Raw genomic sequence first — 15,812 nt, 5'->3', positions numbered from 1 at the left:
TAGGTAAGCCTGACTGCTCTGTGCCAAGCCACCAGAGGGTGAGCACGGGTTATCTTAGTTGTGTATCTAGCTTACCCTGACTAGGGTGCTGGGTTCTGCCTGGCCTGGGTGTATACCTTAGCCATCCAGAAAACCCATTTCTAACAGTGGGGGATGCATGTTCTTTCATCATTTAACAAGAAGCGTCAGGACCACCAAGTACTAGGGTCTGTTGTTTAGATACAGTCATACAAAGGAAAGTTTCTTTCATCGAATTGAAAGTGTGGCCAGTGCTTTCCATGATGTTTGTCTATCCTTCAAGTTGTTGTTCAATCAGAAATGGATTTGGGTATCATAGTACATTTGGAAGCTTATCTGTTGATGCTGTAGTACAGAGGTACTCACAAACTTATTGTCAGGGATCTGAAAGTATGGTCTGGAGCATGAGCCTCTTTAATTCTGAGGGCTGGTGGGCAGAACACAGATGTACACAGACTGGGATTGCACACCGCCATCCTCTGGGATAGGCATCTAGTCACTTAAAGAGGTAATGATCCAACCAAATGTTGGATTTATCAGCTGCGATTAGTGTCATACCGTATTGTAGTTTGCATCTGATTACTTTCTCCTGGAGTTACTCTTTAGGGCTTCCTATTAATAAGCTTGAAAGATTGGTGTACAAGTGGAATGCTTTGGTTATCCAATTAGTAATTAAATAATATTGGGACAATGCTAAACAACAGTATGCAACACCTGTACTGTCAGTAATCATCCATGGTGCTAGCACCCAGAGGAAAGACTGCACAATCCCATGATGTCTTTTTATTCAGTTACCTGCAAACTATGAGGTTGCTGAAGAAAACATGATTAAGTTAGTGATTTGTATTAAAAAAACCTTGACTTGACTTGAAGAAAGGTGGTCAATTTACTGAGATAGGTAGACATCGCCCCCAGTTCCCATCCTTAGGAGCGGTACAGTGGGTATGATTTAGAAGAGATGTCATGTAATCCCAGCTTTACAATTGTGTAAAAGCATTTGAAAGTCTGGGTACAGCACCGTAATATTGTCATTTCCCTATGGATGCCAGTCTCTGTGCCTCACCTGTGGAACCACCCCCACCCAACTGTGGTGCAGGAGGCACGCTGGAAACCTGGCATCAGAGGATATGGGGTTTTTCGCCAGTCACGGTGGCTCTTTTGAGTTTGAACTGTCTCTGATGGTTAGTTTGAATCCCAGAAAGACAGATTCAGCTTTTCATCCTTCCTTCCTTTTGAGGTCAGTAAATTGATTATCATAATAATAAGCATCTGTTATTTAGAGCACTTAGCATTTGTATTGTGTTAAATGAGAAAAATATACTTAATAACATTTTGTCTAAAATTCTGTATTTTTTCTCACATCGTGATCGTGATAGACTGGCATGGAATTATTAAGCTTCCAAAACTCATTTAATGGTGGAAACAAGATTACTAAAGTCACAAAGTTGTGTTTTTTTTCTTCTGACTATAAATATGGCCATACTCGCTTTTTTTCACATCCCATTGATTGACCATTAATTATAGTGAAGTGAAGATTTTAGATCCACTGCTGCTTTTCGACTTTATGCAGTAGTAGTTCACGTTTTTATTTCTTGGGATTTCTCACAGTACATGGTTCGGGTGCTGCAGCTTTTTAATCACATTAGCTTTTTAGACTCTGCACCTGCACCTCTGTGCAGTTCTTGTTCACAGTGTGTGCATCCTGGAAAGGGCCCGAGGCTTTTCAACCATACTGATTCTCAGCAGTCCCTTAGTAAATAATAGCAGATTGATCCTGTTTACCAGAGAGTCACATGAAATTGTCTATCGGGCTGCAAAACACCCACTGGCCACGTACTGAGCATCCCATATCTAGCATGTGTGAGAAAGAGGAACTGTTTGGGGCACCACAAATCCCTATTCATACGCTCTAGTTGGCTTCTGTTATGGAGCAGAGAATAACTTATTTGTGAGGCTGTGCCAGGTAAGACTGCCCATCCATTGAGCCTATTCAAACAGATCTTATGGTCCACATTATCGTACAGTCAAGAGAAATCAAGGGGGATTCGAGAGCTTGCTTCCCTACCTCAAGGGTGGAGAGGAGGTCTCCCCTAATGCTTCTAGTGTGGTTTCTAGACATTTCCCAGCACGGACCAGAAATGTAGCTGAAGGAGGCTATTTAGTATGTGACTGGATTCAATGTCTTCTTGTAGCTGGATAATGTTCCCCCTTTAGAGGTTTTTGCTGATACAGGACAGGTTAGTGTAAAAGAGTTGGGTTAAAAACCTGTGTTATGTCACATGCCGGTGGAGGAAATAACTGCTTTAGTTGGACTGAAGGACAGGGTTCAACATCCAGGTTGGAGACTCGAATTTGTAATGCAAAATCACAGCTTAGTCAGTGGCGGCTCCTTCATTGGGGTGTGGGGGCGTCACTCCACTACTTTCTCGCAGTGCAAGAAGGCAGAAACATAAAATGGTAAAATTATCATTTTATGATTCTGCTTCTCGCACTGCGAGAAAGCAGAAGCGCCTGTTTGGGGGCGGGCAGGTGGGCGGTTCTGCTCGAGGGAGGGGGGTTCTGCTCGAGGGAGGGGGGGGGAGAGGCTTGCCCACTGTTGTAGGTACTGACTATTTGGTCGGCCCCACGGCCGACCAACCCAATCATGCGCACTCTCCCTTTTTAGGTCGAGCCTAGCGCAGCGCGTATGCACTGCTCTATGGGAGGCTTCTTGTGAGCACTCCACACTGTTCCTAAACTTGTCCGTGGGAGTTAGTTAACTCCCACATATTCAATTGGCCTTTGCGTGTGGCTTGCAGTACTGAAAGCACGCAAATGGCCAAAGACTGCATCATGTCCCGCCTTTTCTTTTAACGTTAACTCCCCTGGCCTAGGAGGCTCGGGAGCGAGCAGCGGCGAGTATTGTGCCAGCTGCATACCTTCCTTATTGTGATCTTGCCTCATGTTCCTAAGTAAACAAACATGCAACTTTGTTTTTCATCCTATTTAATGTGCGTGCACCACTCCCGGGCTTGTTAATTTGTTTTTCATGTTCCTTTGGCACCTTTCGAATTCGCCTCCTTTGAAACGTTGCCAATTGCATACTTGATTGTGTTGTGATTCTGTCTTTGCTGGTGCTCCCACCGCTGTGTAGAAACTCTTAATTTCCCTTCACCAGTCATGTTTTCCCCCCACAGTAACTTGGCAGGCAGACATATAGAAGTTCTCCTCCTGTTCCATAAACCAGGCTTCACCACGGTCTGAAACGTTTCTAATTGAGCGGTTTCAGCAGGCAGCTTTTTGTAGTGAGATGGGGATGACCTTTATGAAAATCTGGCTTCACCTGCAGTCCTAGCACTTTCTGGGCTTGGCTTGCCTGGCCAGAACCTTAGTTATTGATTCCATTTGCTCATTCTTGTAACAAATCTACCCCGAGCCAAATGCTCTTTTACGTAATTGCTAATGAGAAAACTGAAACTGAGCAGGGAAATAGGCACTGTGTGCCCGACTGTTCTTCGTATAACCCGGTTATGTCAGTGCAGACACTTTGTGGATGTGAGTGGTCACCTTCAGCAGTATGTTGCTGCAGCAAGACATTTAAAGAGGTGATAATGCTGCCCAGAAAAAGCAAACATCCCTATTTGATAGGACGGACTTCTGTCTGTATTAGGAAATACACCCCTTAAAACAATGTAATTCAAACAGGGTGGAAAGAATCTTTTTGTTTTTTGTCTTGATTTTTTTTTCTCCATAACAAATTTGTGTATATATCACTGACAGTGTTCCGAATGCAGTATCTTTCAACAAGGTTATTGTAAAATTAAAAATACCACTGACAAGTTGTCTTCCTAAGGTCTAATGTTTATATTTCAAATACCTCTTAGGCTGCTCGGGCAGGTTAATACACAGTATGGTATACTCTGCTGCAGTGCTGCTTTTTAATGGACAGGGGTGCTCCATAGGCCCCTTTTGAGTGAACACATGGTAAGCCTTAATCGGAAATCAGTGTAAGAGATGTGCGAACATATGACGCACACCTTTCATTACATATGTGTGTACTTTTAGACTTGCTTTCTGTTCAGCGCAACGTTTTAGATGGTGCATCCAACTAAGTGTGGTTGTCTCTGTGATTTAGAAAGGACAGCAATACTAAAGTGGCCTTCCTGTACTTCAGTGCTAGACAAAATATAGAAGTGTTGCTGGACAACATTTTGAAGAGGAGCTGGCACATAAATAGCGGTTTTATCAACTATGTTAAAACGTCAAAATCACTAGACCGTTTCACATAATTAGCAACATTTTCCATTAATCTCATAATATAATGCATAATTTCACTGTTTTGACACAATTGGCCGACCCTGTCGTTAAATTTTGACCTCCAGCTTCTACATAATTGCTGTGGCCCTTATTTTGTGGTACAAAATCTATGCGTTCCAAGCTTCCACTGTATTTCACTTAGGCCGTTTATCTGAGTCAAAGGAGACTATTTGAAATTCGGAAAAAGCCAGAAACTCTTAATTTCCAGAAGGATAATCTGTGTTGGACGGCAGCTGTCCACCATATCTAACTTTTTGCTGTAGGCTTTGTTATCCTATAGAAAGCTCAGCCCTCCCTTCACAGAGCTCTTTGAATAAACAGGCAGGCAACTTGTGCTATAAAAATGGGAAATGCATTTTTTAATCAAGGTTTATTCATTTTATTTATTTAAAAAATAATGCCTTTAATTTATCTTATAAGGTCCCAAAGGCGAGACCTATTGGCTATGCCAATGCTTGTTCTCTATGTAGGCTGCTGCCTGCAGCCTACATAGAGAAAATTGCTTGGCTGGGGCGCTCTCTGCTGCACCTCACCAATCACAATGCTGCCATTGCAGTGTTGTGATTGGCTTAGGGGAGCAGGAGGAGGGAGGCTGCCTAAAACACGCCAGGGGCAGCAGGAGCTGAGGCGCATGCGCGTGATGCGGTCCCGGAACTGGAGGAAGGTAAGTTTTTTTATATTATACAAAGATTACCATCCCACTGGCCACTTCCCTCCCCCTCCCCCGTGCAAACCCACCCGCCTTTTTTGCCGTCCGCAACTGGTTCCTCGTGTAAAATTGTGACAACCATTCGAATCTGTGAAGCTTTGGAAACGCGTTTCAACCCACAAGCATGCCAATAAATCATTGTTGTGTTGTAATGTATTTCCCCTACCTTCTGAACTGTCTGTGGCAATGGTGCCATGCACCAATAGTTTGTTTTCGTGGCAACTGTGCCAGTTGAACATTTGCACGTGTGCAGAAACTTGGAACCCTATTGACTTTGGACATGTTTTCCTTCATGTTTAGTAAGCAGCACAGGCAGATCGTTTTTGTTGATCGTCGAACTTACTTGTATAAGCAAAAAGGCGGATTGTAATTACTGTCACATTTTTTAGTTGTGAAATAATCCTCGATCAAGCTGGCTTTCCCTCATGCTGGCAGAATAGCTCTGCGAGTTAAACGTCTGGCTGCAGTCACGTCTTTCAAACTCAGCCACTCCGACCCAGCATTTCACCCCTACAAAGTCGACAAACTAAGTGTCATTAACTCTAATAATAAATTTGAAGCGCGTGTAAGAGTTAAAATGTCAGTATTGCGCTCTGTAGAAAAGGTACTATTGTTCATGTTTGAAAAGTTGGGCACTAAAAGAAACAGCCAGCATGGAGTAAACATGCTAGCTCTATCATTTGCTTGCCACAGCGGTGTGCATATGTTTGGAGTAACTCTGGTTTCTGTATTCTTAATTTGAGAGCAAACAGGGCAAACAATCGATTTGCTTCAGTGCTTGCCCAGTTGCATAATGCCCTGTAACGTGGTTCATCATTTTTAAGCTTTCTGATGTAGGAGAGTGCAGTTTATCAAGTTTGGTGTTTGTTTCTCAAGGTTGATTGGAAAATGCCAATCATTTTGGTCGTTAAAGTGTAATCCACATGTGAAAAGAATGATGTAGCGAATAGAAAATTCGTTTTTAGATATTTTTCATTATTGAGTCGGCGAGGCTGTTGTCCGGTGTAGTGATATCACGATAAGCCTTTAGCCGGCCAGTATGTGCTCAGATAAAGTGCAGCGGAATCAGGTAAGTCGAAGAGACAGTGCGAGTAGTACATCCCTATGCCTACCAATGTTAGTCACTAGACTCCCAAGCCTCCGTGTTCATGCCAAGTCAATATCCATGCCACGCATTAAATGAAAAGGAAATGCTTCAATGATTATACTGCAAAAGATACATCACAGAAAGTTATGCAAAGCAGTTGAATGTTAAAACCAGGTTGCTGCTGACAAAGTTTAGAAATACAAGGAAGCAATTGTCATTGTATGATAAAATGATGAGCTATATTCCCGAAGCGCTAGTGTTCAAGTACATTTATCACCCTGTCAATTATGGTTTGTACATGTTAGCTTGTGGTTATATCCAGTATGATTAAGAATAGTTGTGCTACTGCGGTACCAGTAAATTGCAGTTTATTTTGTTGTTCATTTTAGTTCCATATTCCCAGAGCATTCTCAATATGTGTCAAACTTCTCTAAGGTTTCTTAACTCCCTCAACTCTAAACAGTAGTATTGACTGAGCTGTTCTTCACACCTTTTGGTTTGTTTGAAAATGCACCATTTGCCCACTCTTTTTTCAAACTTTTCTCGGGGGAAGAACCCCCCCAAAACCCCCATAGTTGGTTCAGGCTTGCGAGCTATGCTCGCTCGCCGCAGTGAAGTACGACTATTGTTTTACGCCTCACCACTTTCAAATGTCACCAGCCGCGTTTCCACCTATTTGAATGATAAGAAAAAGGCCACACAGGGAGGTTTGATTCAATGTATGCTAAAACTTGAAAGTAGTGTGCCTTTGACGTCTAGATGCTAGAAATGTTGTCCACGAAAAACCTCAGGAGAGTCTGTGGTATCTCGTGTTATGAGATATTAAAGGGTTAGTGTTCTCATGACAGAACTTACTGATGTCATGGACTGTTGTGCTTGACAATGTTCTAGAAACCTTCAGTTATTGGACTGACTGCTGGCTGTTGGATCATATCTTCTCTACTACAATAAATCTATTACTTTTCATCAACCCATTGATCCTGTTTTTTATTCAAGATACTTCACTGGCGTAGTCGGCATTGGAATGGGAAGATCTCAACACAAGAGTTAAGCTACTGAAAAGACTCTTTTCCTCAAATTAATGCAAAGAAAACTAAGAGAAAGTCACATCAGTCTACCATCAACTATCAAACATTGGACTATATATGAAGCGGGTTTGATCTCAAGTGCACCCGGATCGAGATTATTATCGTCTGTGCAGATTCGATTTTTATGTGACTGCTGTCTTGTGGAGTATTTGGGGAGTCACATATACGGTCAGCCTATATTGGATGCCTAGCAGTCTGTCTCATTGTGTGAAGCCCGGCGCACTAGTAGCGAGAGTTTTGTTCGACGTGGCATTCTCGTAGCGCCACACTCATCGGCTCTGCAATTTCAGTTTAGAGGAACTGGTGGTGCAGTGTGTGGTTTTGTGCGAGGCGGGCACATATGATGCAGCCTTCCATTAACTTCGCATCCTGGTCAGATTGATCGTCGTTCTCATCTCAGAGAATTAATTACAACAAGGGTTTTTCAACCTCGATCCACTTTGACATTGAAAATATTCAAAGATAAACATTTGCTTCTTAACGGACACAGAGCGGCGTACCTGGAACTGGAACTTCCATTCTAAAGTCCATCTTAAGTTTCTACATTCGGAGTTCTCGTTCCCTGTAAACAATATTTGGAGCTGATTCTGGGATTCCACGAAGAACTTTGCAGCACGTCATCGCGGAGCCGAATCCGAATCTGAGCTTGACTTCATGGGAACCCTGTACCTCGTCATCGCGCATTACGTTACGCTAGACGTGCGTGGTGGCCATCTTGATTACGGTTGCTTAGCAACTGGGAATTTCTCCACATCGCGTCTGTTCGTGTCTGAGTGTGTTGTGATTGGATATATAATATCAGCGACTTAAAGCAGTAGGTCCTTAGCAAATTATCCCTAGTTGGTGTATATATTAAATATAAAAGGCTTTGAGGCAATTTAAAAGCAAAGGAGTAAACTAGTTCAAATTTGATTTGAAAATTAAGAAGCATCTAGATGTAATAACTAAGTTAAATGGTATTATGTAGGGTCACACCTGCTACAACAACGGGCATTACATTAGTTGTGAGTTAAAATATAAGTAAACCAATTTGAGAGTATTATAGGCATAGCACTTCTTTGAGGCATTATAGGTAAATTTATTAATTGATATTTTTATACATTTGCTGTGCAACCATGCAGAACGTTACTGCAGCGCCTTTCTTCTTATCGTGTCCTGGTTCCCCTCCAATTAAATGGAAAAAGTGGAAGGTGGTATTCGAAAGATATGCCAGGGTGTGTGGTCCGTCATTAAGTGCTGAAAGACGGTCGGCCTTATTACTCCACTGTTTAGGTTCGGAAGGCCAAGATGTGTTTGATAATTTGCCAGATCTCTCAGCTGATGAAGCTAGAGGTCTAAATGATTATGAAATCTGTATTAAGAAGCTGGATAAGCATTATTTGCCCAAAGTTAGCACTATCCTGGAAAGGTATCAGTTTGCAAAGAGAATGCAATCTACTGATGAGTCTACTGAGGATTACATAACTCAGTTAAGGAAGCTTGCTTCTTCATGCAAGTTTGATCATTTAATCGATGAACGTATCAGAGACCAATTTATGTTTGGGTGTAACATGGAAAAAATTAGAGAAGAGTTATGGTTGAGGGATGAACCGTCCCTAGATGAGGTGTTAAGTGTTGCAAAACGCATTGAACACTCTTTAAATGTGTCGCGGTGATAAAGAAAGATGCTGAAAAGGGGGCCAATGTTGAGGTAATAAATATTAAAACAGAAAAATGTGACCAGAATACCAAAACACAATCAGACAAAGTAGGGTTAGAAAGAAAGTGTTATAGATGTGGTAAAACGGGTCATTTGGCTAATGATAGAATATGTCCGGCTCTCAGTCAAACATGTTCAAAGTGTAAATTAAAGGGGCATTTCACTGCTTTTTGTAAAACTAAACTCAAGACAAAGGTCAAGGAGGTAGAAATTTATCAAAGGGATAATTCTGAGAATATAATTAGTGGACAAATTGTGGTACAAGTCGAGGCAAAAACTGGAAAAAAAAACAGGCCCATATGATGAAATTATAGTGGAAGGAGAACGCACTAAGGTATTATTTGATTCCGGTGCGAAGATCACCATAGTATCAAATGACTTTTATGCATCTAAACTCAAGGGAAAGGTTACTCTTACCAAACCAGATATTATACCTTTGGCTTATGGGGGAGAACCAATAAAGTTACATGGATATTTCAATGGTCTAATAGAATATAAGGATCGGTTGATCAATGGAAAAATCTATGTTTCAAAGCGTGGAGACAGCATTATTAGTTGGCTGCATCAAGGGGACCTGGGAGTGTTTCTTGACCCAAATGCAGATTTTCCTATACAATTGAGAGAGAGGATTCAATCTGTGGATAAGAATGCTGATGACATGTATGCTCATATACTTAAATTTGAATTTCCTAATGTATTTAGGGAAACCTTGGGATGCCTGGAGGGGTATAGACATAAGATACAATTAAAGGCTAATGCAATTCCTATACAATGTAAGGTGAGGAGTGTTCCACTATCAGTTAGAGATGACATGAAAAAGGAAATAGAAAAACTGAGCAGTGGTGGGATTATTGAGGAGGTCGAAGGATCGGAATAGCTTGCTCCAGTCGTCGCAGCACGCAAACCAAATGGCAATTTGCGTTTGTGTATCGACTTGAGACAACTAAACAAGAGTGTTGTGGTGGACAGATATCCATTGCCTAATATTACTGAACTGTTGACGTTACTTGATGGAGCAAAGATTTTCAGTACGTTAGATTTGACCTCGGCGTATCATCAAATTGAACTTGATGAGTCGTCTCGAGACTGTACCTCGTTTATTACTCCATTTGGTACCTTTAGATTTAGAAGAATGCCTTTTGGTTTGGTGTTTGCGTCCTCAGTATTCCAAAGGGTAATGGAAAGAATATTAAAGGACCTTCCTGGAGTGTGTGTCTACCAAGACGACCTATTGGTCTTTGCAAAAAATGACAGAGAACATGACATTAGGTTGAGAGCTGTGTTAAAAGCATTGAGCAAGCATAACCTCACGATCAAAGTGGAAAAATGCACATTTAGATGTAACACCATTAATTATCTAGGTCATAGCATCTCAGGAGAAGGCATGAAGCCCAAGTCCGAGTTGGTTGAAACCATCACAAAAATGTGTTCTCTCACCAATAAGTGTGACCTTATGAAATTTTTAGGGATGATTGAATATTACGCCAAATTTATCAAAGGGTTTGCTTTAGCAACTGTGAATATGAGAAAGTTACTGCGAAAGGGTGAGGAATACTTGTGGACTGAGAAATGTGAGGATGAGTTTGTGACCATAAAGGAAAAGCTGGGACTAGCTCCTTCATTGAAGAGTTTTGATCCTTCTGGTAAATCCATTTTGGTGACAGACGCGAGTGAGAAGGGGTTGGGAGCCGTGTTGAAGCAGTGTGGTATTAATGGTATGAAAACCATTATGTTTCTGTCCAGAAGTCTTAGAGATCCAGAGACTCGGTATTCAGTTGTTGAGAGGGAAGCTTTAGCTGTGTTTTGGGCGGTAAAAAAACTCAAGAAGTTTCCGTGGGGTGTAGATTTTGAGGTCCATACAGATCATAAGCCTTTAGTTGAGATTTTCAGTAAGAAAGGTTTGGATCTAGTATCTGGTAGAATTACCAAGTGGGTGATTGGTTTACAGGAGTATAATTTCATGATCAAGTATATTCCAGGCATTGAAAATGGTGTAGCGGATGTTCTCTCGCGTTTGGTGCCTTCTGTCAGTTTGCGTGAGGACAGTCCTGAGTATGAAGAAGATGATGAAATTGTTTGTGTAGTAGATCAGGTCATCATATCGGAAGATAGGTGGTTGGAAGAAATACAGAAGGATACAACTTTGTGTGAGGTTATGTCCTTGTTAGAAGTAGGGTGGTGTTCTAACAAAAATGTATCAGAGGATGTAAAATGTTTTTGGGGTGTACGAAATGAATTGTCAGTGGACAACAATCTCTTGTTTCGGGGAACAAGACTGATTCCTCCCACTAGTCTAAGAAAAGAATTGGTAGACTCAGTGCATGTGGCTCATTCGGGACTAACTAAGTGCAAAGAAAGATTGCGCATGTCTTATTGGTGGCCAGGTACGGACAGAATGATTGAGCGTGTTATTAGAGATTGTGTGTCGTGTGCCATCAGTGATAAATCCAAGTGTACACATGAACAACCTATGGTCTTAAGGAAACGTCCAAACGGACCTTGGCAGGAAATTGCTTTGGACATAGTTGGTCCCATTCATGGGAAAGAATCTCAGACATATCTACTAGTGGTCATAGACATGTATTCTAGGTGGCCCGAAGTATTTTTCTTATCATCTGTCAACACTGGTAATGTGATTGAGTGTTTGAAGTCTCTATTTGCCAGGGAAGGTTTACCTATTTCTATTTTATCGGATAATGGTGTTCAGTTAATTTCAAGAGAAATGGAACAATTCTTGTCCTCTAAGGGAATTGTACACAAAACCTCTGCTCTCTATCACCCAGAGGCTAATGGGATGGTAGAAAGATTTAACAAAGTTATTAAGGAGACTATTGCCTTAGCGAAGAGTGTTGGAATAGATTGGAAAAAAGAGGTCATTGGAAAAATTGAAGAATATAGACTGGCTCCACATACAACTACTGGGAAAACTCCTTTCTTACTGTTTCGGGGTAGACTTCCTAACACATGTGTTGAACCATTTTGGGTCAATAAATATGAATTGCTAAAAGGAAAAGAAAAGGAATGTGATGGGGAAAAGATGTTGAGAGTTGAAGAAGAAAAAGGGAAAATAAGGAAGGATTACTTTGATAGAAAACATGCTGTAAAGAGAACTGTTGTACATGTTGGAGATTGGGTCAGGATCAAACGTCGTGGTGTACTAGGCAGCTCTATGTCTAAGTACATGAAACCTATTAAGGTAATTAAAATATTAACACATGCAATTCAAACCCAAGATCATCGCATTTGGAACTTAAATAGGGTAGTTGTGTGTAAGGGGGAGTTGGAGTGTGGTGTGAATAATGATTCAAAGGGGGACGATAACATTCCTTTACACAATAGTAGTGAAGTGGGTGTGAGATTAAATTGTCCTAGAAAATCTACCAGGGTGGTTATGAAGCCTAGTTACTTGGCAGATTTCATTTAACCTTCTTCATTTTGTACTTATTAATTTTGTTTACAATGTTGTTTTCTGCATTTGGGGAAGGGAGATGTGTGGTATCTCGTGTTATGAGATATTAAAGGGTTAGTGTTCTCATGACAGAACTTACTGATGTCATGGACTGTTGTGCTTGACAATGTTCTAGAAACCTTCAGTTATTGGACTGACTGCTGGCTGTTGGATGAGATCTTCTGTACTACAATAAATCTATTACTTTTCATCAACCCATTGATCCTGTTTCTTATTCAAGATACTTCAAGACTCTTGCAGTGCTCTTTAGGACACAAGATTGTCTTTAGGGGGGGTCTGACTTACTCTGTTTTAGTTTTTTGATTAATACAGACTGATTATATTTAGTATTGCCTGGTGCCTCGTTGATACAAGTGAAAATGTAGCCTTTTTGGAAGCTCTGTGATGTCCTCTCCCCCCCTCTCCTTACATCAAATGTGTTCCAAATGATGCCATTTTTTTCTGATTGTCCAGGGTTCCATTGAGCCACTCATTTCAGACTTTTAGTCCATATGTTCATTAATGCTATTTGATGGAGAGCCACCATGTTGAGGATGTCCATGATACTAGGATGCAGCCCATTTAAATGGATCCCTAAGTAGGAAGTATTTTGTGTTCCCTTCTAGGAGTATTGTTTGCAGCTTTAAAACGTTCTCTCATCATCTCCCATCTGCTCCTGGTGGTCATTGGACCTGTCCTGTCGTGTACTAATGGGTATCAGGGCATGCTTCTGCGACGGACTATAATTAGCGATGATTTGACCATACAGGCAGCGTTACCAAAGGGCTTGTGCCTTCGATATCGAATGTGAACCAAGTTCAGTGTGGCCTGTAGGATGTGGGGGTCTGCTAATACACATTACAGACAGCACTCAAATGAAATTCAGGTATTACTTTGTAGTTAAAATCTGGCCTTTTCTACTGGCCAGGTTTGTTGGCGAGTACCCACTGAGACTATTACTAGAATGCCAACTGCACGCTGGAGGTTGTGGGGTGAACTAGGGACTGGGAAATATGTATCTGTATGAGGGAGACATTTTGTACGGCAGCTACTGTGGAACATGATTTGTTCTACCAAAATCAGCGAATCCTACTATTCCCAGACCCCACAGGGGCAAAAATAATTAATAGGAAGAGTTCTAAATTCTAGTATCTCTTTGGCAACCTCCAAAGTGAGGTGTCAGTTGTAAAGGAAAAATGCTTATGTTCACTTAGACAAAGACAGTGCCAAAGTTGGAAGCGAGGGTGGAGGGAGACGCTCTACAAGACCTGCTGTAGGTCTGATTTGGTTGTGTAGTGGCTTGTACATGTTTGAGAGCGAATATCTTATGCTTCTTATATGGTTATTTTAACTCCACTGCCCATGAGGGAAATATTGTCATTAATCATTGGAGGTACACCCCATTCCCTATTTCTTCATTTATCTTAAGCACCGTAGACTTCTGGTTTGCAAAATTCACGGAGATATTCGATAGAGGGTATATCTCTTAATTTTCTGTTTATTTGCGACATTTCTATTAAGTAGGAGCATTTTGTAGTGTGGAGAGATTGAAAACTAACTTCTATGAAACACGAAGACAAGACAGACGAGGGGAGCTTCTGGGGCCTGGGAGAGATGTTCATCTGAATGGCATGACCACTTGACAGGCGGGGAGTGGAAGAAAGCGTGAACACAGCTAAAGCTGATCTCCACCAATGTCAGGTTCAAATTGGTTCAGTTCTTCAACTTACGGAAAACCTAGATCACACCACAGAGCTTTGCAGAATATACCCACACAGCTCATCAGCAGGCACCAGATGTGGGGCAACGAGGGCGTGGATTTTGCATATGGTCTGGGAGCACCCCAACATACAGAGGTTCTGGGATGCAGTAGTGATGAGCTGACACCTAGCGAATGATTTGCTACCAGAAAAAAACATTAAAAAATGTCTATTTGGGAAAACACAAAATAAGGCATACGTTTGAGGCACTGGGTAAAGTGTATGCAAAGCATTGAATAGCGATTCTTTGGCCCAAGAGGAGAGCACGGAGATCCGAGTGGTGGAGGAAAGACACATTAGAGTGGGCATTGGCAGAGAAACGACATATCGGGGCTAGACGAAGAGATCAGAGGGTGACTGATGAGCTTGCAGAATGGGCAGAAATGCTGAGAAGTCTGACAGATACCAGGCCACCGTGAAGAAGATTTAAGGGCAGAACGGTGTTACATGATGTATGCGTTACGAGGGAAGGGAACAAGAAGTTACTATCCATCTCATTACATTTTTCTAGTAACAGTTGAGGAAACCTGAGAAGGCATATTAGCAGAAAGAAAGATGTAAGTCTGGAGATGGGAAATGTATCCATGATTTGTTATGAAGCCTAGAATTACGTATAATCGTCAACCAAAAGTGTTGACTTCGTATCATTGCTTGTTTCTGCGCAGTGGTATTTATTATAATGTATTGCGTACACAATTCAATGAATATATGATTGTAAAAAGTACGGACATTTTGTGTATTTATCAAAATTCCTGTACAAATATGAACACTCCTAAGAAAAGAAAATATATAAACATGAATCAAATACGGTAAAATAGTAATTTCAGTGGCTTTGCACTCTTCATTTGTAATACGACACAAAGAGATGGCATCTAATTTCAAGTGCCTTGGGTTTTCTAATGGTATGCTCCATTCCACAGCCCACTGGTATCAGTAACTCAAGAAGGGGTAAGATCGGGGGATTATGAGGTGTATCTGAGGCTACCCTCAGAAATGACTTCCAGGGGTATCCATAATTCCATACCTCAATCGCCTCATTTTCCCCATGGAGTTACGCCCAATAGTTTTACCTTCTGGGAGCAGGTGAAGCATAACGAATATCAAATCCGCAGTTGATTTGTGGATTATCCCGAATCCAATGGGGCCACTCCCCACTGTGACCAGCCCCATTGGAATTGCAGGAGTACTTGTAGTAAAGCCTATAGTACATGGTATACATAAAGCACCATATCTGTTATTAAGGCACCATCCTCAAAAGTGTTGAAAGTTAATTGTTGCGTTGTCTATTTTATACGTATTTGTAAACTGAAGATGCCTTTCTCTCTCCGTAGACGAGTACAAGAGCAAAGTAGCCTGTGAAGATGACAAGCTGAGGCTGAGCTGTAAGAGAAGCATGGTGATTGCCATCTACTCTGCTCTCTTCGGAAGGTCTCAAGGTGGCAGCCTGGAGTGTCCCTATCGAAACCTGGGAGCTCCCACCATAGGTAAGAGAGGCATCTCTAAGGTATTCCCACCTGTTGCCATGAAGAAGTGCAGTAAAAAGCTCTAAGACATGTTCATATCAGAGAATGGTATGGGCCTAGTATTTGTAGTAGGGGGACGCTAATGGGTGGTGGCCCCTGGACTGGGACAAGCAAGCCTGGATTGATTTTGGGGGAGGCCCTGGCCGGTCAGTTTGTCCTCCGGTACCAGCCAGTAGTCAAGGTG

At 41.6% G+C, this 15,812-nt stretch overlaps 1 protein-coding gene across 2 annotated transcripts in view; it reads left to right on the top strand.

Moving 5' to 3' along the window:
* The window catches only part of EVA1A (eva-1 homolog A, regulator of programmed cell death), a 721,904-nt gene that overhangs the window by 302,059 nt on the left and 404,033 nt on the right, over positions 1-15,812 (top strand). For both annotated transcript variants that reach the window (XM_085610583.1, XM_085610584.1), the window contains exon 4: positions 15,437-15,589. In XM_085610583.1, the coding sequence (XP_085466709.1) occupies positions 15,437-15,589 (153 nt within the window). The remainder of the gene's footprint in view (positions 1-15,436; positions 15,590-15,812) is intronic.

Source organism: Triturus cristatus, chromosome 6 (genome assembly GCF_964204655.1).
Source record: "Triturus cristatus chromosome 6, aTriCri1.1, whole genome shotgun sequence".
Taxonomy (NCBI): domain Eukaryota; kingdom Metazoa; phylum Chordata; class Amphibia; order Caudata; family Salamandridae; genus Triturus; species Triturus cristatus.
Note: the sequence above shows the minus strand (reverse complement) of the source record. Positions and strands in the feature narration are given on the sequence as shown.